General features: G+C 39.9%; 1 protein-coding gene across 4 annotated transcripts in view; it reads right to left on the bottom strand.

The window, feature by feature from the left end:
* Nucleotides 1-22,916, bottom strand: part of LOC120314547 (amyloid beta precursor protein) — a 146,538-nt gene that overhangs the window by 54,011 nt on the left and 69,611 nt on the right. For all 4 annotated transcript variants that reach the window (XM_039357764.1, XM_039357762.1, XM_039357763.1 and 1 more), the window contains exons 3-4: nt 18,450-18,579; nt 3,244-3,356 (exon numbers count right to left, since the gene is read on the bottom strand). In XM_039357764.1, the coding sequence (XP_039213698.1) occupies nt 3,244-3,356; nt 18,450-18,579 (243 nt within the window). The remainder of the gene's footprint in view (nt 1-3,243; nt 3,357-18,449; nt 18,580-22,916) is intronic.

The raw sequence follows: 22,916 nt of genomic DNA, 5'->3' as shown, positions 1-22,916 counted from the left end.
GAAGGTGCTTTTGTAAAAGTGGCACATGTGCGCGCACCACCATCCCCTCTCCACCCCGCCACTGCCTCCACCGGCCTGCTGAGCCAGGAGGGTTGGGGACTGCTACTATATGGCCAGAGCTCTTTGTAATAGTCTTCACAAGGCGGTAACTCAACATGAGAAAGAGTGAAATATACTGTTATATGCCTACAATCTTGCTGTAGCATGATGAATGAGCTCTATTCAGAAATAATGTTAAGCAGACTTATTTTCTTCTCTTTTCTAAAGATTTGGATTTCCTCATGAGGAAATGTTCCCTACCTTAGCCTGGGAGAAACTAAGATCATATTTGTAAGGATAAACCATGATTTATTAACATGCAAAACACATTATGTCCTGTAGAGGCTGCTGTGGCATTAAGCTTGCTTTATTACTTTATTTATCATATTAATAAAAGAGAATAGTATCATTTTTTGTAAGAACAAAATGAACACAATATAGTAGTTTAATGCTTGAAACAATTCTTCAAGATAGAAACCCTAAGATACAAACCTATCGAGGCAGGCTTGCCTAACAAAAGCCAATATATCACCTGTCTCTGTAAGGTTGAATCTTGGGATTGCCTTAGGCTGAGCTACAGTAAAACATATGTTTATAAATCATGCTGCATTTAGGTATACTATATAGTTATATATTATATTATATTTCTAGTCATTATGGTATGTAAATGTTCTATATTTTATCTTTCTTTTCTTTTTCTTTCCTGTAATTCTGACTTTTGAGAAAAATAATTACAATTGATCCTCTGCCTATTAATTGGCAGAGCTATTTTTAACTATTATCTCCTCAGGATACAGAACAAATGAAAGCAAGATTATCCTCCTGGAGCATACAGCAGTCCTCAAATTAAAATTGGTACTTAATGACTATTCAAAATTACAATAGGCATAGAACTTCTGGCCACCGTAAAATGTGTGCCATATACACATTTGCGGTCACATGACCACATTTCAGGTGCTTAGCAACCAGCTTGCCTTTACAACCAGTTGCAGCATCCTGTGATCACATGACTGTGATTTGAAACATTTTTTTGCCTGTTTAGGAAATGGGTTCACACTTACAACCTCAATGTTTGCTTAGTGACCACAGATTTGCCTAATGACTGCAGTGATCTGCTTAATGACCACAAAAACTGTCATAAAATTGGATCCCAATTGCCAAATCCAGTCCCAATTGTGATCGTAATTGAAGACAACCTGGATTTGATTTATGCAGTTTCAGCATTTGATCTATTAGGAGCATAAAGATACATTCTTAAAATGGTCCCCAGAGCTTTTATCTCAGAACCTTTTAAACATTTATAACAAACTCAAAACAGGGCTTGAATAACATTTAAATCTTCATGATTATAATTGTCCAATGGCAATCGAGAAAACATTGCTCTTATTATTAGTTCCAGATTAAATTATTAATTTGAAAATGAAAATAATTTACATATGGAAAAATGTATTTGTCAAAAACATATCATAGTCTGAAAAGAATCACAAACAAATTCAGGTAAGGTCACAACACAAAGTTTACTGTTATGCAAATAGTAAAATGGCACTGATGTGATGCTATCTGGTTGGGTAATGAAATATCTGCAAGAAAACAAAGCAAGCTCAGAGAGCACCAAGGAACCCCTCATTTCAGTCCTAAGCTACTAATATTCTCCTTTAAATAGCAAAATATGCAAAATCCTAAAAAAACATATGATAACCCAGACGAGGAGGAAGATGTGGTAGATACCTTGAATTAGTTGTAAAAATAATAAAGGTGGGATATAGATAAATAAATAAATAAATAAAATAAAATATTAGCGAAGTGGCTTAAAAGTCGAAAGGTGATTAGGCAGACCTTGGTATACATTAGTAAAATCACAAATAATATAGAGGAAGGTGACCATGATCAGGTGAACCATAGTAGTATACATTAGTAAAATCACAAATAATATGGAGGAAGCAAGAAAATTAAATAACTTGATGTCTTGAAAATTAAATAACTTGAAGAAATAGCAAAGAAAGCCTGAGTAAGTATATGTACATGTATGTTTTACATAATATATACTTTTTAGAACTCACTTCTAGTTGGTTCAATGAATTACATTTTTCTCCTGCATGTTCACAGAAGACATGGAAAGTATGCATGACAGCCAGAACTACTGCTAATAGTATCTTTTGGGCATAAGCTTAAAGAACAAGGACATCTCTATCTTGTGAATGTTATCTTGTGAATGTTAATGCAAACTGAAGCAATCATAAGCTTTATAAACTTCACTAGATAAAATTAGATATTTAATATAAATTGGGTATAATTAAATAAGATATAAAATATTTTGCATTTTTATTTTCTGAACAATACATTTAGCATTACACATGCACTGTTGTTTACAGGTGTCATGGCCAGCTCCAAAACAGAGGATTCTAACACCAAGGAGCCCATACTGGCTCTACCTGAATTATCTCAGCCTGAGTAAGTTTTGAGAACTCAATTGCCTGAGGGTCATCTACCCAGAAGCAACTGCACCTACAGTCAGAGAAAAAGGAACTCTGCCCACCCTCAAAGTGCAACAGAGCAGAGCAGAGCAGAGCATTCAGTGCAACTCCTTGTACACCAGAGGCAATCTCAGTCTTGATTATATTTACTGACTTCATCTCTATTCAAGAGCCACTGCTAGCCTAGCATTCCTAGTTGGAGACTAGGGTGATGTCAGTGAAGTGCAAACTGTCACCCTAAACCTAGACCAGCTGACTGATGCTTAGAGCTTTGGGTCAGATCCGAGTATACTTCTTCTTGCTGCTTTGGTTTTTGGCTATGAAAATCTCTTACAGGCAAGCTTCTGGCAAATTTAGGGATGTTATAAACCATACATGTGTTTGCACAAAAGTCCTGCCTGTTGCCGTTTATAATTGTTCATTTAAACTAAAGCCTTGTACTCCAGGCAAACAAGCATTTAAAAGACATTAGGCTACATTATTTTTTAAATATCTGTGCTTTGCATAGTCACAGAATAAGAAAATACACATTTATGAATGAAACTGAAAACAAAAAGAAGAGCTGTTGGAATGAAGCTAATTATGTTTCTGCTTTAATGAAATGGTAATAAATTGTTCTAAACGCAGAACTGAAAATGTTGCTGAAATTTTTCTGGCTCAATGTTCTATTTATTTTTAAACATAACAAAACAAATGTTCAGTTTAAAGAGGGCTAGGAACTTCAACATACCTCCTTAGCAACTGTGTGCCAATGCAGGTGAGTCTCACAAATATCCATCTTTTCCTGGTGAAGGAACTTACACTTATCTGGCACTAGAAGGGCATCACTCACAAATTCTCCAACTGAAAGAAAAAAAATATTTGCACATTCCCATTTTATTATAAGCTTGAATAAAGGATTTATAAGCAACCACATTTGGAAATCCCTAGGGAATAATGTTATTTTTAATGAATGGGGCGTTGACTTACCTGAACGCCTTTTCTCAGCACGGAGATGGATAATCCACGCAGTGGGTTGAGACTGTATTCCTGGCCAATCAGATCAGTCAGCCAAAGTTGCCACGCCCCGTCTTGGACCATGATCCTTTAGTCTTGACTCGAGCGCAGCCATTGACTGACAGTAAGACGTTTTGGCTCCACTAAATATACCCTATTATTCTAGTCTATAAGGGTGGGTGTGGATTATCCATCTCCGTGCTGAGAAAAGGCGTTCAGGTAAGTCAACGCCCCTTCTCCAGCACTGGAGATGGATAATCCACGCAGTGGGACATACCAAAGCCTATTGTCCCTTGGGTTGGGGAATAGACTGGTCCCGTGTGCAACTTTGGTCTAGCACCTGCTGGAGAACCCTCCTACCGAAGGAGGCCTCTGCAGAGGAGTACCTGTCGATTTTGTAATGACGAATGAATGGAGAGGGCGAGGCCCAAGTGGCTGCCCTGCATACCTCTTCAATAGAAGCCTGCATGGCCCATGCTGCTGAGGTGGCAGCACTCCTTGTGGAATGGGCTGTGATATGCTTGGGGACTTGCAAGGACTCCGCCTGGTATGCCCCCGTGATGCATGCCCTAATCCACTTACCGATGGTAGAGGACGAGACATTCCGGCCCCTAGTAGCAGGGTGGAAGGATATGAAAAGCGCTTCCGAGCGTCGGAATTCCGCTGTGCGTGAAATGTAATGTCTTAGTGCCCTGCGTACGTCCAAGGTGTGCCATTGTTGTTCCAGGGGATGAGCTGGGTTTGGACAGAAGTCTGGTAGGACTATTTCCTGTGATCTGTGAAAAAGGGAGTTGACCTTTGGAATGAATGAAGGGTCTATTCTTAGGACTACCTTGTCCCTGTGAAAATGGCACAGGTCCTTCCTCATTGAGAGAGAAGCTAACTCGGATATCCGCCGAGCTGATGGTAGCTGATGGTAGCTGATGGCTACCAAGAATGCTACCTTATGGGTCAGATAGCGAATGTCACATGTTTTGAGTGGTTCGAAGGGCGCTCTGGTAAGAGCTTGTAGTACTCGTGGTAGTTCCCACGATGGATACCTGTGCACGGTTGGCGGTCTGATGTTTGCAGCCCCCTTGAGGAAGGATCGTATTAAGGGATGCTTGCCCAAGGATTCACCGGGGCTGGCAGAAGTATAGTTGAGAGGGCGGCGATTTGCCTGCGCAGTGTGTTTGGCGAGAGGTCCCTCTCTAGGCCATCTAGTAAAAATTCTAGGATCTTGGGAATTGTGATCCCTTCGAGTAACACTTCCTGTTTAGAGCACCATGATTGGAAGCTTCTCCACGTGGCCTCGTAGATACGGTTCGTGGAGGGGCGCCTTGATGCCTGTATGACCCTAATTACACCCTGTGAGCAAGCCCCCTTGGCTAAAATTGACCGTTCAAGAGCCAGACGGCTAGTTGTAGCCATTGTGGCTCTGGGTGGGAGATCTCCCCCTGCTTGAGGGAGATCCTCTCCGGAGGAATCCGCCATGGATTCGTGCGGGAGAGACTCCTCAAGTCTGCGAACCAAGGTCTCCTTGGCCAATAAGGGGCCACAAGGATTACCTCGGCCCTTTCCCGCAGAATCTTGCGTACTACCGCCGGAAGGAGAGGTAAGGGTGGAAACGCGTACAGGAGCCCCCTTGGCCATGGGCTCCGTAACGCATCTGTCTGCTCTGCTCCCTTAGATGGGAATCAGGAGAAGAAGCGAGTTAGGTGGGCATTGGAAGGAGAGGCAAAAAGGTCCACCTGGGGAAGCCCGAAGCGGTGACAGACCTCCCTGAAGATCCTCGGGTGTAGTTGCCACTCCGAGTGATCTATTGTTGATCTGCTCAACAGATCTGCTTGGATGTTTGCCTCCCCCGATATGTGGTCGGCCTTTATGGAGGCCAGATTTTGTTCCGCCCAGGCCCCCAGTAGGAGGGCCTCGGCCGAGAGCGAGCGAGAGTGTGTGCCCCCCTGACGGTTTATGTGGGCCTTGGCTGTCACGTTGTCCGTCAGGACCAGTACGTGCCTGCCTTTTATGCTGCTGTGAAAATGCCTTAACGCTAGGTGAATAGCCCGCAGCTCGAGCCAGTTTATGTTGTGTCGGAGATCCACCGCTGACCAGCGGCCCTGTGTCCACTTGGTCCCCAAGTGGCCTCCCCAGCCGAATAAGCTCGCATCTGTTGTGACTACTACTCTGTCTGGTTCCCTGAAGGGGGACCCCCTGAGGAGAGCTGGAGATAGCCACCACCTGAGGGAGTGTCGTACTCTCAGAGGTATGCCTACCCTCTTCCGGGATGCACTGATTTGTTGTCTCTGAAACGGGAGCATGAACCATTGCAGTTCTCTTGAGTGCAGCCTTGCCCAAGGAACTATTGCTATGGTCGATATCATCTTCCCTAGCAGCTGGGAGAGGCAGACCAGCGTCACTGACTGACCACGGCTTACCTGTTTTACGGCTTTCTTTATGCTGCTGAGGCGTTCCTGTGATAGGTACACCTTGCATTCCTTTGTGTCTATGACCGCTCCCAGGTGGAGTATTCTCGTAGTTGGGGTTAGATGGCTCTTTGGAAAGTTCACCAAGAAGCCGTGGTCCTGCAGCATTTTTATCACTAACTTTAGGTCCGCCCGAGACTGCTGGGCGGACGATGACTGGATTAGAATATCGTCCAGGTAGCACTGGACTCTGACTGGTACGTTTCTTAGTTGTGCTGCCAGAACCGCCAGAATCTTGGTGAACACCCTGGGCGCTGATGACAGGCCGAATGGAAGTGCCCTGTATTGAAAATGGTGCCCCCTGTAGGCAAACCGTAGAAAGCGGCGGTGAGCCAGAGAGATAGGGATGTGCAAGTATGCCTCCGTGAGGTCGATCGATGCCAGAAAATCCCCTTTCCTTACGCTTCCAAGGATGGAGCGTAGTGTCTGCATTTTGAATTTGCGGTATTTTATGTAGAAATTTAGCCTTTTCAAATCCAAAACGGCTCTCCAACCCCCCGAGGGTTTTGGGACCACGAAGAGGATAGAATAAAACCCCTGGTCTCTCTGGTTCATAGGCACCGGCTCTACGGCCCGTATGTTTAGAAGGTGCTGAACGGCCTCGTTCATGAGCCTTCTCTTTGTTGGGTTTGTGGGACAGGGGCACGGGCGGAAGCGGTTCGGGGGCTTTGAGAGAAATTCTAGAGATAGACCATGACGTATGGTGTTCCTGACCCATACGTCCGTGGTGGTCTCTTCCCACTGGGGAGCAAACCCTGCTAGTCTGCCCCCTATGGGAAGGTCTGGGCGGGAGTCATCTGGTACGGCGGAAGGGGCGGTTGTTCCCCCGAAAGGGCCGTCTTCCCTGTGTTTGCCTATGTCTTGTGTTCTGTCTGTCCCCCTGTCTTTCCCTATCCTGTCTAGCTTGGAAGGGTTGGGAATTTTGAAAGTAGTTGACCCTGGCTTCCGTACGAAAGGATTGTTTCCTTCCCCAGGAGCCGGGTCTCTTGTCCTGCCTTTTAAGCATGTGTTTAAGGACCTTGCGCTTGTCCTTGTTCTCTGTCAGGTATGGCGTTAGTGCCTCACCAAACAGCTTTGCCCCTTGGTACGGAGCCGAAGCCAATTTCCACTTGGATTTGGTATCCGCCTGCCAGTTCTTTAGCCAGAGGATGCGCCTGCTCGTGTTGTTTGCCGCCATTGCCTTGGCTGAAAACTTGGTCGCTAAAAGTGTTGCGTCCGACGCATATTCCGTGGCCGCTACCATTTTGCTGAGTTCCTGATGAGTGCGTATATCTTCCATGGGAACCCGGCCCTGTAGCTCACGGAGCCAACAAAGTGTGGCTCTGGTGAAAAAGGACGTGGAGGTAGACGCCCTGGTAGCCCAAGCTATTGCCTGGTGCGTTCTCCTGTAGTTGGACTCACTCTTTCGGTCCTCGGCTTTAAGAGCCTCAGCAAAATCTCCTGATATGGCCGTGTCCGATATCAGGGGACCTATGGGTTCGTCCACCACCGGCACCTCCAATGTTCCCTCTAGCTCCCTTGCTACGTTAAATAGCTTCCTCTCCGCATTGCTAGGAAGCGGTAGGGAGGTTGGCGCTGCCCACTGTTTCCTTATTGTGTTTAGGAACATGGTCGGGCATGGTATGCGGTGTTGAGTGGTTATCTTTTCGGCGAACGTCAGCTCAGCCTCTGTGTCAACTGTGACAGGCTCCGCTGGTGTCCCATGCCCCAGATGGGCTGTGGCCTCAGCCTTGCGCAGAATAGTAACAAAAAGAGAAGTGTTAAACAGGCCGCTGAAGGACGGCCCTTGAGGTGAGGTGCCCTCCTCCTCCTCAGACATTTGAATCCCTTGTGACGTACCTGGCTGGTCCAGGTAAGCTTCCTCAGAGACCGACGAGTCTGAGACGGAGGAGAGGTCCTGATGGTCCTCCGTTTCCTCCCGATGCCTCGTTCTAAGTCCTAGAGACTTGGCTTTTGAAGTTTGAGCCCTGGCCTCAAATGCACGGTCCACTGCCTGTGCTATTAGGGTAGCTAGCAGATCCCCCGTCAATGCAGGAGGAGTGACCATTGCCTGCGACCCTGCAGGTGCTGTGGTTAGCATGGTCCTCGGGGTTTCCTGTAACCTCCGTGGGGAGGGGGATCGGGAGAGCGATGAGAATTCGCCTATCCCACCCTCTGTTTGGGACTGTGATGAGCTCCCTAATGACCAAATGGCCCGTGGGGATGAAGGGAGACCCAGCGGTAGATCAGGACCTATTCCCCCATTCTGCCTATTTTCAATTCTGGCCCTTTTCTGGGCTCTGTCGAACTCTTTTTCTAGGGCTTGGTGTCTTCTGATTGCCTGTTTGTCAGCCTTCTTTGATGACTTCCTTGCAGCCTTTCTAGGGGCTGCAGAGGATTCCGAATCCTCTGAAGCAGGTGCTCCAGAGGATGAAGGCGGGGCTCCAGTGGAGGGAATGATTGCTTCCTCCATTCTCCACTAACGCTGGGCCGCGATAGGGGGGACCCAGGTAGTAGGAGAGCTCCAACTTTGAGTAAGGACAGGCGCACTACTGGGGGCGTCTGGAACTCAGGAGCAGACTCTGCAAATTGTCAGAGTTAGTCACTGTGCACGGATAAGAACAGGCACGCTAATGGGAATGCCTGGAACCCGGCTTGACTATGGTGGGTAAGGACAGGCACGCGACTGGGGATGCCTGGAACCCACCACTAAATCCAGAGGCGTACGGGCCACTAATGGGGGACCCGAAGTCTGGAAGGAGCCAAAGGCAACTAAACACAGTTAGTTATGAAAGGTTCTTATTTACTTTAGGTAGAAGACACCAAGTCCTGGAACCAGTAGCTATGTGTCTGATTTGAATGTCTCTGAATGAATAATAGATGCTTTAGTACCCCAGTACTGCTTGCCTATTAATTCACTCCAGCGGCTGAACCTAGCTTTCTTAAGGAACTTTAACTCCCCTGTTTGGACAAAAAATATGGCCGCCGCTGCCAGGAAACTACTGCGCATGTGTTAACAAGGCTGCCTATGCCACGTGCGGTTGTAACAAAGAGCTGCGCGTGCTTCCAGCTGTGCAGACAATGGCGCCTCGTTTAAAAAATCCTGAGCAGCCTGGAGTGAAAAGACTGCTCCTTCGCACGCCAGCTGTTTCCCTTAATCAATCTCCCTCCCAGCATGCGTCCCCTTTGTCCTCCGCTTCCCTCGCTAACTGCTTGCCTTTCTGTCTTTTTTTTTTTGTTTGTTTGTTTTAAACGCGAGGGGTTGCCCGAGCCTCCCCGTTTGTTTAAGGCGGCTGCCGGCTGCTGGAAGGTGGCTGGGGTTGGTTAGGGAGGGGAGTTAGGGATTTCCCCCTTTTAAGTGGGGATGGTTTCCCCTGTAGGAATCTGACTTCCTGAGTTTTACAATTTAGCAAGGAAATTTTTGAGTGGTCAATTAAATTGAATTAAATTATCTCTAATTAACTTTTAAACTAAGCAATTTCAGCTACTAGAAAAAATCCCCCCTAATGGAAAGGAACTATACCTGCCCAGGAGCCAAAAGTTGTAGATGTCTCTGCATGGCCAGATCAGTCAAGACTAAAGGATCATGGTCCAAGACGGGGCGTGGCAACTTTGGCTGACTGATCTGATTGGCCAGGAATACAGTCTCAACCCACTGCGTGGATTATCCATCTCCAGTGCTGGAGAATAAACAGCTACCTCACATATGAATACCTGATACCGAAAACTAGACTTTATTAACTCACATTGGTCATGCTACTTCAGCAATAGCATCAGACAAAATCTGTTCATTTACAAAGTTTTAAAATCAAACTATTGAAAATACAAGGTGATATCTAATGAAATTTTCTAAAATATATTCAGTCCACTTATTTCTTCCTGTGAGGACATATGCAGCTGTATACAGATTAAGATAAGTTATCAGGGATTTTGAAAATCTAGTACAGAACTCAAGATCCTGTTAACAACCCATTTTCTCAAACCTCTTTTATTACATGAAAGAGACCTTGGAAGGGGAAAAATATAAATGACTAGGTTTGTAATGCTGATAATAAAAGAAATTTTGTTCAAAAGTCTGAGTTATCTAAAGAATTGAGTATTGGATTGATAAAAATGCTATTAGCTAAAACATACCCAGTTTGATCATGAAGACTCTTAAAAGATTACTCTGAGGAACTGAAGATGAAAAATTTAAGGAACATCAGAGCAAGATTTGTGGGTGGTAAAACAAAAGAAAAGAAAGGAATATTCTATATTGAACTATTCAAAGATCAGAACATTTGTTCAAAAAGTTCATAACATTGTCTATAAATTATAGTTTATAACAGGAAAATTGAACTTAAACATTTAATACAATGAATAAAATATGACTTCATGGATATACTGGTAAGATGATTTCCATAATTAGAATATAGCAACTAAATGATACAATTTGTTTAATAGAAAGGAAATAGGTATTGCAAGTCACATTTGCACAGAAATCCATATTGCATAGAAAAACTGCAGGTTTTTCAATGAGGAATGAAACTGATGACTGAATCCCAACATTTGTTGAGAAACACATTTCATCAAGCATTGTTCTGCTGGAAAATTTCTAGTTTGTGCTATCAACAACTTTATTATTTAGAAAATGGGAGAAGGCACAAGAGAATTAATCCTTCCTGCCTGGATGGTAACCAAAAACAAAGAGCCACTAGCAAGAGCAGAGAGAATAGTGGCTATGTAATATAATTTTAATTATTTATTTTAAGGAAAGCTAATACTAGTGTATCTTGGACTTCAAAAGCCTCAACTTTCACAATAGCAGGGAAGTGAACGGGAAGAAATTCTTTAAAAAAGATACTAAAAGCACAATTGCAACCAATTCTGAAAAAGAAAAATGTTCTATATGGCTACACAAAATATTTAGCAAAAATCTGAAAAAAGGAACATAGGTTATCAAGGAAGTATGAAGGCAATTAAGTATAGAAATACAGAGATGATGTTTAAAAAGCTAAACTTTAGAATGAAATGAAATTGCCATCTGGCACACTAAAACATTTTTTTTAAAAAAACAGTAAGCCAATGGAGGCAGCGGCAGCTAAGGGAAGGCAGAGTAGACACTGAGATGATTGGGATGGTGAGATACATTGTGGTAGAAGCAATTCAAGGAAAGCAGAGAAGGTGCTGGAGGATGGGCAGGTCAGAGGACATATTCCCTTGGATCGTAAAGGGAGGATGGAGAAGGGATATTGAAAAGACTGTGAGAAGACAGTTTGCTAAGTAAGAGGAGAGAGAGAGCGCTCTATTCACTAGCCTTATATAAGCCCCATCAAATCACTGAGACCTAGACAGTTTTGTTTTGGTCAGAGCCTAGAACAAACAAAGAAAGTTCCAGGTTTTGTATCTGCCAAATCACTGTTATTCAGAATGTTTCAGCAGAACTTTCAGGGTGTGATCTGTTTGAAGCAGAAGACAATTCTTCATTTCATGTCATTTCAAGGTACAAGATATGGAGTGGAAGTTACAATAAATTTACAGTTGACTATGCAGTCAACTAGTAAAGTGGAACTAAATAGCCATCTTTTGTGGATGATTTATTTTGGAGTCCTGAATTCAGCAGTGGAATAATACACTTGATAACTGAAGTGGCCACTTTCAACTCTGTGATTCTATAAATCATATCATTGACAAAAATATACCTTTGATTATGCAGCAAAACTTCTTTTGAACTCATTCCCCATGCTTTCCCCAAATACATCCTGGAGTCCCCAAATCACTCTGGATAGTGAAACAAATTTGTGGATAGTAGGTAAAGGAAATGAAGCAGGAAAGTGCATGTAGGAAAGTCCTAGTGAGCAAACTGACGTTTCTCCATATAGCACTGAATGAAGTACCTAGTATTTTCTAACAGGTTAAATTTTCCAGTAAATATGACAGTTGCAATGAAGAACATTTAACTGAAGCCATAGAAAAACAAATTTGAATAACTTGAGTATAGAGAAGGCAAAGAAATAAGAAACCAAGTAAATCCTCATGACATTACAGATGAAACCTTCATAATCTGTTTTCTTCCTGATGCCAATATAAGCATCTTATATAAGATTTGAGAAATAATTTTCAAACAAATAAAAAAATACTGGGTTGGATCCAAATTTTTGTTTCGGGAACACAAGGTCTTCAATTAATTTAAGGAGACAGAACTTTATGGAGCAGAACTTTCCACTGGTAGGCTTTCTTCTATCAAGGGAATGAATGTGGGGGGGGGGCAGATCTCTGAAGGAGACTACAAACCCTTTCCTTTGTGATATACAGAGTGAAGTACTTCAAACAGGAAAAGGTTACGGTTCCCAGCTCTGTATTATGTAAAAAGATGGCCCAAAGAGATACATTTTCTCAATTAGAATAAAATAGCAATGCTAATGTATTACATGGGAATATCTGTTTCACTTATGTTTGCTTGATAAGCAAATGAGTTATTGCTTGCAGCTGTTATCATTCTTTGGCAAGTTTGGCATCCACAATTAATCTTAATTAAGAAATGATAATTAATGAAAAATGTATGTAAACTAATACAAAGAAATAAAATAATTCTCTATTATATGCAGGCTGCAGCAACATGATGAATTCAAGTTCATACTTCTAAGGTTGTTCATACAATTGTAAAAATTGTGAAAATCAGTAATAGGCTTTCTTATTTCAATTCTGTTACCTTCCACTTAATCAAACTTGTCTGAAACTTAATTGTAAAATAAGCCCAGCATTATACAACTATAGCATTGCCCTCTTTTCTTTTACAGGAAGAGGAAGAACTTCCTGAGCTGGAAGTGCACAAGAAGCAAAATATGAGGACTGAAACTGGAAAGGTGGGAAGCAAAGAGCTACATCCTAAAAAAAGGAGCAGCAAAAGTCAAGACTTTCAAAAGATGGACAATAGGCACTAAGGATTCAAACCAGAGGCTGATATAAAAGAAATATGCATAGACACCCACATGGATTCCTATATTCTGTAACAGCTTACAGTATCTTCTGTATAAATATGACTTCAGTAAAGCTTTTATCTAAATATGCTAAATCCAAACCTAAACATTTTGTATTTAAAAAGTGAAATGGTGACTACAAAATAAATCCATTATTAAGTTACTCAGAGAACAGAAGGGAAAAAAAGCAACTATAGGAAAAAAAACCTAGTATAAACTAAGCTAGTTACAGGATATGAGGAAATAACGTATTTAAAAAACAGTGACTCAAGCCTTGCTTATTTGAAATCTGATACAGAATATGGAGTTTTTCTGATGCCCAAGCTGTGTTATATCTTTGGATAGTCTAGTCCAGACATGTCAAACACAAGGCCCGCAGGTCAAACGTGGCCTGCCATGTTGTTCGATTTGGCCCCCAGAGTCAGTCTTGAAACAGTGAAGGACCAGCCCATGGTGCCTCGGCCTGGCCCAGGCCAACCGGGCGCTGATCTACAATGCGGTCAGCCTTAGATCTGCAGCGCTGCCCCGGAACCAGCGAGGGACCACTCCCGCCCCGCCCTCTAGGAGTGTGCACAGGAGGCGGTGAACATGGGGGGCCTGGCATCCCTGGGGACTGCATTCCTTTTTTTGTAAGAGTTTTATTGATTTTTTATAATAACAACCTTATTGCCTGGTGTACAGTATGTTGTCTTGATTCATGATTTTTTAACAATCAATAATAGTTAATTAACAGTCAATAATAATTAATTTTTATATTTCCATAATTAGTATATCAATTGGTAATATATTTCCTTGATCCTCTCTTATCCCAATAGTATTCTCCTTCTTCATTAAACAAATATAATTTTTAATATTTGATATTATTCATATATGATTATATAAAAACATTTTCTTCTATATTTATACCAATAATAGCATCCATATATAGCATTTTTTCTTATCAACATGTTATTTTCATAAAAGTCATCTTATTGATTCACCATATATCTTATTTTCATGAATCTTGTTTAAGCTCAATTTCTCCATAATATTCAAACAATTCTTATCAATCATAATTTTCTCAATAATTAACATCTAAATATCCAAACTTTCCACTTAAATATATTATCCCAGTATTTTCATATTTCATATATTATAGAAATGCTATACTATTTATCATAACATCTACCCATAACATTTTTCTAATCAATTTATATTTCACTTCTATTTGTAAAAATTAATTAAATCACTATATATCCTTTTTCAAAGTTCTTATTAAGCCTAATTTCCCCTCAATATTTCAATCATTCCTTAATCCTAAATCTTTTCAAACTTAATTTTTCTTTAAAGTTCAAACTTTTCCTTCACTTTCATCATCCCAATATTTTTACATTTTGTATCTTATAAAAAAATACCATATTACTTATATCTCTTATCCCACTTATTCTATAGCCCCTTTTATAGCCAAAGTTATTTGTTTATTTAGCTATATTCAAACTAGTGTTCGCTCGTATAATATTTCATCTGGTAGAGCGAGTCAAGTCTCTTAAGCCTGTCTCTAATCTTCTTCCTTTGCCAAATTATTTTCCAAATTAATATTTTCGACTTATCAAACAGTTCTTGTATTTCTGTAGTTGTTGTTAGGCGTAGAGCATACATAGGTAAGATGTATGCTTTTTTGTCTCCCAAACAGTGATTCTCCTAGCAGTGGTCTATTTTGTTAAGTCTTCTTTCTTCTCAGGTTTATTTTGAAGTTCTAATGCATAAGGTATCTTTTCCATATTTATTGTTGTATCCAAATCTTGCGAGATTTTTCTTGTTTATATTAAGCTATAATTCCCTTCATTTGTGACTGCCAATTAAGTCCTTTTTTTCTAGTTCACATTCTATTATCTGATTTGTTTATTCATTCTTTACCATCATTCTTTGAATGTTTTTTGATTGTAAATTTAAATTAGAAGCGTATTCATGTTATCAAAATTGTGTTTAATCTCCTCGTGGTTTAGAGCTATTGTGATTTGTATCTGTCATAGCATTGCATAAATTTCTTCTTGGAAAGTATTTGTCTTGTCTTGAAATGTTGCTTCTAGGGGTCTTTGATCTTTCCGGCTGAATAGATATTAAGTGTGGCTTTCTGTCATTTTTTGATGAATATGTCATATCCATGTTGTCTCCCCCTTTCGAGTAATCCGTCATAAGTGCCATAGTCTCTGTAATTATCCTTGTCAATCTGGCCAGAACTCAAAATCCAAACAGTCCAATTTTGTATAGTTCTTGTCTTTATATACAATTTTTATAATCCACTGTAATTTTCAATTGTCAACGTTTCAGTAAACTCAATGTTTTATAACAATTTTTTCTTTCAGGAGTCAATTGTCAACCAGTCAGAATTGCAATTCAGTATATTTAGCCACTTTAAATCCTTCCTGTAACTTTCCCTTCCAAAAATTAGTCATAGATCAAAATTTTTAAACAGTTCATAAATTTAGACCACAATAAAAGTATGTTTTCCTTCAAACATTTTCCTATCTTATAGCTGGCCCAGTATACAATCTCTTCTTTGTTCCCTGGCAACTATCCTCTTAAAGGTTATTAGAGTTCATGGGAACAGATTTTTCTTTGTTTCTGGGCGTTGTCTTTAATGTGCTATATTCTAATTGTCCACTAGATGTTAGCAAATATTTGTTTTCCAGCTCTTTCAGAAAAGAAGTTCTTATTGTTTTTCTTTTTTTTAATTTCCTCAAAATCCTTTAGAATATAATCTTAGCAGTTTGTTTTAGTTTCTAAGTTTGATCAGGTTGTATTATTTTAAATTTAATTTCAATATGTTTCTTTCCTACTTAAAGGTTAATTCATTGCTTCCGTCTATGGGGGAATGGGAATGTAGTCCCCTCCCCTCACTTTCGGAGGTTTTTTGCTTTGGGGATATTTCCCAGGGACTTAGTTGCAAAATAATGGAGAGAAGATCAAATACTCTCACCAATTCCAAGCACGCTGTTCACCATTGTTCTGGTTAGTGCTCTTGGACTTCAGCTGGAGTTAGCTTGGGCTAGACACTGATCTCACATTAGTCTTTCTCCTGTCGGGTTCGGAGGGCTTCCCCCCCCCCGGATCAAATGAAGCAATTGCCGTCGCTTTGTGATCAATGTGGCTCCCCTCCTTCACGGTCACCTCTTCGGGGCAACTTCGGACCCATCTAGGGTCCGCCTGGCAGGACAAAACTAGCCGTGGGGAGCGGAGGGCCGTTCTCGCGTGGCCATGAGCTACGGGCACAAAACTGGAAGTCCCCTGAGTGTTTCACTTCCACCCAGGATGCCAGCCCTCGCTGGCTCCAGGCAGTGCCACGGATCTAAGGCTGACTGCATTCCACACCAAGTTGTGGATCAGCACTAGCGCCTCCATGCCCTGCTTGCCGGCATGGCCTCGCAGCCTGCAAAACTTCCCTTTCACTGGGATCACCCCACCGAGTGGAAAAGCCACAGCTGCCAACGGCACTGCCACCGTCAACGCTTCCAATCTCTCCCCCTCCCTTCACCCCTTCCTGAGCATGGAGGAGACAGAATAGGACCCGTGCACGTGTTTGTGTGTGGGGGGGTTCTCACCTCTTGCAGCCCCACGCTGTGATATTGGAGAGGAAAAGAACAGGAGAGGTACAAAAAGCTGCGATGGGAGCTTCTTGCAGCCTTCCATGGGGCTGGGGATGGGAGGGGGGCAGGGCGTAATGTGATCGGCAGCACTTTGAGAAAAAGAAACAAGTACTCCAAAAAACCGGCTTTCATTAGTTTGCAGCCTGCCATTGCAGAAGGTATCTGTTGAGGGCATGTAGCTGCAAGGGGTGACACACACACACACACACACACACACACACACACAGGAGGGAGTTAAAGAGGAGGGAAGGAGAGGCAACTTAGTTGGAGATGCTCCATTTCAAAGGAGAAAGCAATTTTATGTTCTGTTTTGTCACAACAGAACTTTGTTGGCAATTCAAGTTAACATTGGTATTCTTGAATTGTGAGCTCTTAGGAAAACATCCCCTCCTTGTATGTTGCAAGCAGGAGAATAGAGGACAAAGCAGAGTGGGGAAAATATTTTCCTTTGGTAAAGTTCCAGTCTGAATTAGACCAAGGCAGGATCCCTACAGGAAAGCCATTTTAAGGGTTATGTATTAATAGAAAAGCAACTAACCTACCTCTGCTCATAAAAGCTAAAGCTGTTGCACATAAAAAAAGGAGTTTGATCAACTATCACAGCCACCATTTTGATAGTTTTGCTCTACTATTGTCTGTGGACGCCCCTACTAAATGCAAGCATGGGATAAACTGAACTGGGTTGGTTCTCAGTCTTTTAAGTGGCCACAGACTACTAGCAAAAGTGGCATTTGATCACAAGGCAAGGAAGCATCGAGAAATGTTTCCCCTTTTGCATTTGAGAATCCAAGAAGGGACAGGAAAGGAGAAAAGGAAAGAGGAAAGACGAAGAAAAAAAAGGAAAGAGTGGAAGAGAGCAAGGAAGGAAAAAGGAAAGAGGGAAAGGAAGAATAAAGAAAGGTTAATAAAGAGGGAAGGAAAAAGAAGAAAAGAAAAGGAAGGAAGGAAGGAAGGAAGGAAGGAAGGAAGGAAGGAAGGAAGGAAGGAAGGAAGGAAATTATAATGAGAGAGAGGGAGGGTCTGAGAGAGGTCCTGCCTTAGCACTTGGCCACCAGCAGCCCTGCTGCCCTTTCTCCATCCCCTTGTCCCCTCCTCCTGATCTCTCCTGGTGATCTCCCATCCTATTGCTTAGGATGCTTTAGTTACAAAGCCGGGTCTGCTCGCATGGAGAGGGAGCGGGCCTCCCTTTGACCCACACACTTTACCCTCCTGCACACACCATGAGCAACCTAGCCAAGGTGAGGAAGAACAGCAGCAGTAGCTTCGAGGAGGAGGTAAGTGCAGCAGGGCGCCCTCTTGGGAAAACAGGGCTGGGCTGTGGAGTCAAGTGATTTTTTTCCTATTTAGGTTTTTTAAAAAAAACATTGCTTAATTTCCTTAAAATATCATAATACAGGTAGTCCTCGACTTGCAACAGTTCATTTAGTGACCCAAGTTACAACGGCAATGAAAAAAAGTGACTTATGACCATTGCAGCATCCTAATGGCCACATGATCAAAGTTCAGCTACTTTGCAACTGGTTCATATTTATGACGGTTGCAGTATCATGAAGTCATGTGATCATATTTTGCAACCTTCTGACAAGCAAAGTCAATGGGGAAGCCCGGTTCACTTAACATCCGTGTTACTAATTTCACTTACCAAATGTGGCAAGAAAAGTCGTAAAATGGAGCAAAACTCACTTAATAAATTTCTTACTTAGCAACATAAATTTTGGGCTGAGTTATGGTCATCCTATTAAGTGTACCATACTTAATAGGAAAAGAATATTTGATATTATGATACAGACATTTTCTTAGAATAAAATTAATTTTAAGTGTAACTATACATATTTATGTAGATAATATAAATATACATAAATATGTATAGTTACAGTCACAGACTACCTTGACAAAATTTATAATTGTACTTACCCAAGCACCTATAGGGAACAACAATGTATGGGTGACTCCTACATTGCTTTCTTCCCTGCTTGCACCAGTTCTCAATTGTTACTGGTTGATTAGCTTCAACAACATTTGTGATTTGCAGTTCAGGATAAACCTATTATTGAAAACATAAAATAGTGAGATAGAGATATAAAATACTACTGTGGATGCATATGACATTCATAACATGACTGGACAGCTCCATAAAATATATATAATAAGCAGAAACCTATCTGAAATTTTGATTGTGCAGGCTAATTTTATATACAAACATTAGAAATCAGATTTGTAATTAATGAAATTATCATTAGCTGTTTTTCTGCCATTGATCATGTATTAAAAATGACTAGAGGAGGGAATAATCATAAAATATATACCCAGAAATTGCAAATGGCATCCTACTGTATAAGGAAAAGAGAATATCTGATTCGAATCTACTGTTCTCAAACTTCATTGTGCTTGAAGATCTAGCATCCCAATTCTTGAAACAAATGAATTATAAAAGAGCTGGAAAACGTGCATGAATTATTCTACGGTGTTTTAATCATTAACTCCAATAACTGGTATTAAGTTGAAAAGTCCTGAACTGCTTTGTTTCCAGATAGATGAAAACACTCTTTCTTAAATATAGAAAGAAAGAACTTGAAAATGTGCATAAATTATTCTACGGTTTTTTAATCATAACTCCAATAGCTGGTATTAAGTTGGAAAGTCCTAAACTGCTTTGTTTCAGGATAGATGAAAATACTCTTTCTTAAATATAGAAAGAGTGTTTTCATCTATCCCGGAAACAAAGCAGTTCAGGACTTTTCAACTTAATACCAGCTATTCGAGTTATGATTTAAAAATCGTAGAATAATTTATGCATATTTTCAAGCTCTTTTATAATTCATTTGTGTCAAGAATTGGGATGCTAGATCTTCAAGCACAATGAAGTTTGAGAACAGTAGATTAGAATCAGATATTGTTTTCCTTATACAGTATATTTTTTTCTTTTAAAATCTTTAATTTTTAAACAAAATCTGTGAAATTCAGTCCTCAAATACTAAAGGTTAATTTGTATTAAAGCACAACAATCTGTCAGGCTGGCAAAAGTTCATAAGCATCCATTTAAATGACTGTCTGCGTTGTTTGTAAAATTCTCTTAAAATTCATATTATAATATGATATATAAAATTATGTAAGATCTACTGAGGAATATTGATCTTCCAATCTTGTTTCTGATGTTTAAATTAGTCTTCCTGTGTAATCTTACCATTTACATGGTTTCTACATCCTAGTGTTGTACACTAGATTAGATAAATGTTCATTTTTTTAATTTAACTTGTTGAATAGATAGAAAGCAAATGACTGCCATTTTATAGTATCTGAATTGTTCCTGCTAAGAATTTTAAGTGATTTGTGGGTAGGGAGAAATAGGGAAAGTGGAGAGAGAAAAATATATCATCAATGAGATTGTTTTTTGTGGTACATGCTCAAGAGTAAATGTTTTCAAATACTATAATCCAAATTATAGCACACAACACATCAGGTAAATGCCTTCAACTGTGGCAAGCAATTGTCACTCGGGAGCCATATATTACAGCTTTGGTAAGTAATGCAAAGTATTTGATGGAACAAGCAAAAATAAAATTGTTGGCAGACATCCACATGGCAAGTACCACTATTTTCCAACATTTTCTCCATATTAATTTGACAAAAGCTTCCATTATCCCTAGATATCATGATCAATAGTTACTGCAATGTGTGAAAATAGAGAGTAGAGTCCAATGCCTTAAAAGAACCAATTTGGAGAAGTCTAATCTATAAAATAATAGCAAAGGCTTTTATAATTCACTACAGGAGAAATCATTTTGCTAGGGACCCTGAAGCAATTGTTTAAAATCTACTCTAAAATGAGAATTGCATCTGATTTTAGTCAGAGTAAAATGATCCACAGTGACAGTATGATCCTTAAAAGCTGTGGCATATTTTAAATAAATAAAAACCAAATTTAGGAAAATCTTTCTCCCTCCCCCAACATTTATTAGCTTTGCATTTTTCCACAAGAGACAAGATAGCACCTGGAATATTGCCAATCTGAAAACAAATCCCTACAGAGTGCTCATCCAATGCTTCCAGCATTTACTTTTCATATTACGATGAATCAGAAACCTGCATGATGCAAGGTTAGTGAAACACATGATCTCATGGTGGCAGTTTTCTTTGAATGCTATTCAATTAATAATTAAATCAATAAAGAGAGGCTGTCAGAGTACTGAAATATATACTGTACAATGAAACAAACAGCAAACTACTTCATTGCACATCTGCTGTGCAAATAAAACTTTATACACTAGCTTCATTCAAATGGGATGGAATGAAGGCAGGAGTACAACGAACAAAATTATTGGGTTTCATCAACCACCTTACTATTTATCTATTTACCTATTTATAGAACTTATTTATTTGTAAGTAATTGGCTAGGAATGTAGGCAGTGTAATAAAAAATTAATGAAGTATCATTACAACAGCATACAGTATAATTATATAGCACATTCAATGCTGCTTTAATGAACTTGTTCATGTTGTTTATTTGGAATAGGTGTTAACTACATACCAACTACTCTTTCTCCTTATAATGTAAGATATTTTAAAAGTAATTATATTGAAATATATTCTGTACTGACTTAAACATTTTAGCATGTGTTGCTTAAGTTACCTGACACATCAATTCATGTTGTTTTGCTGGAGATTCAGTCACCTATGTATTCACCATAGAAATTCAAATAAATGGAATGAGTTTCCTCATTACTTGATGAAATCTTGCTAAGTCACAGTATGATTTATAAGGGTTTTGATTACAGAACCTTAATGGCTTATAAATAGTGACTGACTAATTATGTGCCATAAGTCACTGTTGATTCTTAATTATCCCCAGCCTGGCTCTTCCAAAGCTGAACCCACTGCCACTGTAATTAAATCCATCCACTTTGCTGTTGGTCATTCTCTTCATCTCTTTCCTTCCACTTTCCCCAAATTTGTAAACCTTTCAAAAGAGCTACAATTTTGTTTTCTTGGCAAGCTTTAGCATTCTCAGAGTCTTGTCTAACACCAAAGGTCAAAAGCATCAATTCTCTTTCTATTCTACTTCTTCAAAGTCCATGTTAATATCAATGCAAAAACACTACATGACATTTCTGTGGTCTTTGCTGCCTACCACATGCTAGTCTGCAAGGTATTTCTTGACTGCTGCTTCTCTTGCAGTTGATAAGTCAATCCTAAAAGGCAGAAACTATCAGCCATTTCAGCATTTTCACTGTCAGTGCTATGGCTGCTTGAGGTGCCTGTTCATTAATTCAGCCATATTAATATTAGTTTCCTTTTTTCACTGTGCTCCTTGACTCTTGTTACTAGAGCATCCAGATCATTTGTATTTTCAGTTATCAGAACAATGTCATCAGTATAATGCAAGTCATTGATGTTTCTCCCTCCAATTTTAAAATCATGTTCATTTTTTTTTTTTTTTTTTGCAATTCAGCCCCTCAATATATATTCAGCATATAAGGAGAGAATACATAACTTTGTATCATTCCTTGTAGAGGTATCCTGAGAAAAGTGAAATGTTCTGGTATTCCTATTTTCTTAAAGTTATTATATAACTTGACATGGTCAACATAACTAAAGGGCTTTGTATAATCAATTATGAACATAATTATTTTTGTTATTCTTTGGCTTTCTCAATTTTACAGCATGAATCAGCAAATAATATATTTTACTACATCTTTTATAAAACCAGCTTGAACATCAGGCATATCCTTATCCATACAGAGCTCTAATCTGCACTGAAGTGTTATTTTGTTGGCATGTGCATTTATGAATATTATACAACAGCTTGCACACATTGTAATGTTAGGGTCACACAAAGCTTTGTATTTCATACAAGACTGATGAAAATCAATGAAGTGGCTGATTTGATGCAGTACAGAAGCTCAGATGCAAATCTCTAAGTGGAGTGCTATGTCAAAGAAGTATTTTATCAAAGCATGACTAACACAACATATTCCTATGAAGCGCTGAAAGTGCTTGCAAAGTCTATTATGTGAACTCACGTCAATTATGGCTTGTTAAATAAGCTATAAACTGTGTCTTAACATGGTGCCTGGGGATGTTTGGTGGCTTGAGGATGTTCCATCCATCTTTTAAATTCTGTTTTTAATTTCTTTTTTTATTTTGTCTTTTCATCTTTGTCTCTTTTTATATAGATTTTATAGTTTTTAGTTGTAAACCACCTACAGTCACGGCAATGGTGAGATGATTGGTATATAAATTTTATTAATTAATAAAATGTAAGAGCTAGGTCAATTTTCCAGTAACTTATTTATGTTATACATAAATAATTTTATGCTACTTCAATCACTTTAGCCTAAGAGCCTTATAAGCAGAAAGATCATCAATACAAGTATTTTAAAT

The sequence above is a fragment of the Crotalus tigris genome, unplaced genomic scaffold (genome assembly GCF_016545835.1).
Source record: "Crotalus tigris isolate CLP2741 ecotype Arizona unplaced genomic scaffold, ASM1654583v1 scf7180000018944.1027768, whole genome shotgun sequence".
Lineage (NCBI taxonomy): Eukaryota > Metazoa > Chordata > Lepidosauria > Squamata > Viperidae > Crotalus > Crotalus tigris.
This window is presented reverse-complemented; position numbering and strand designations above follow the sequence as displayed.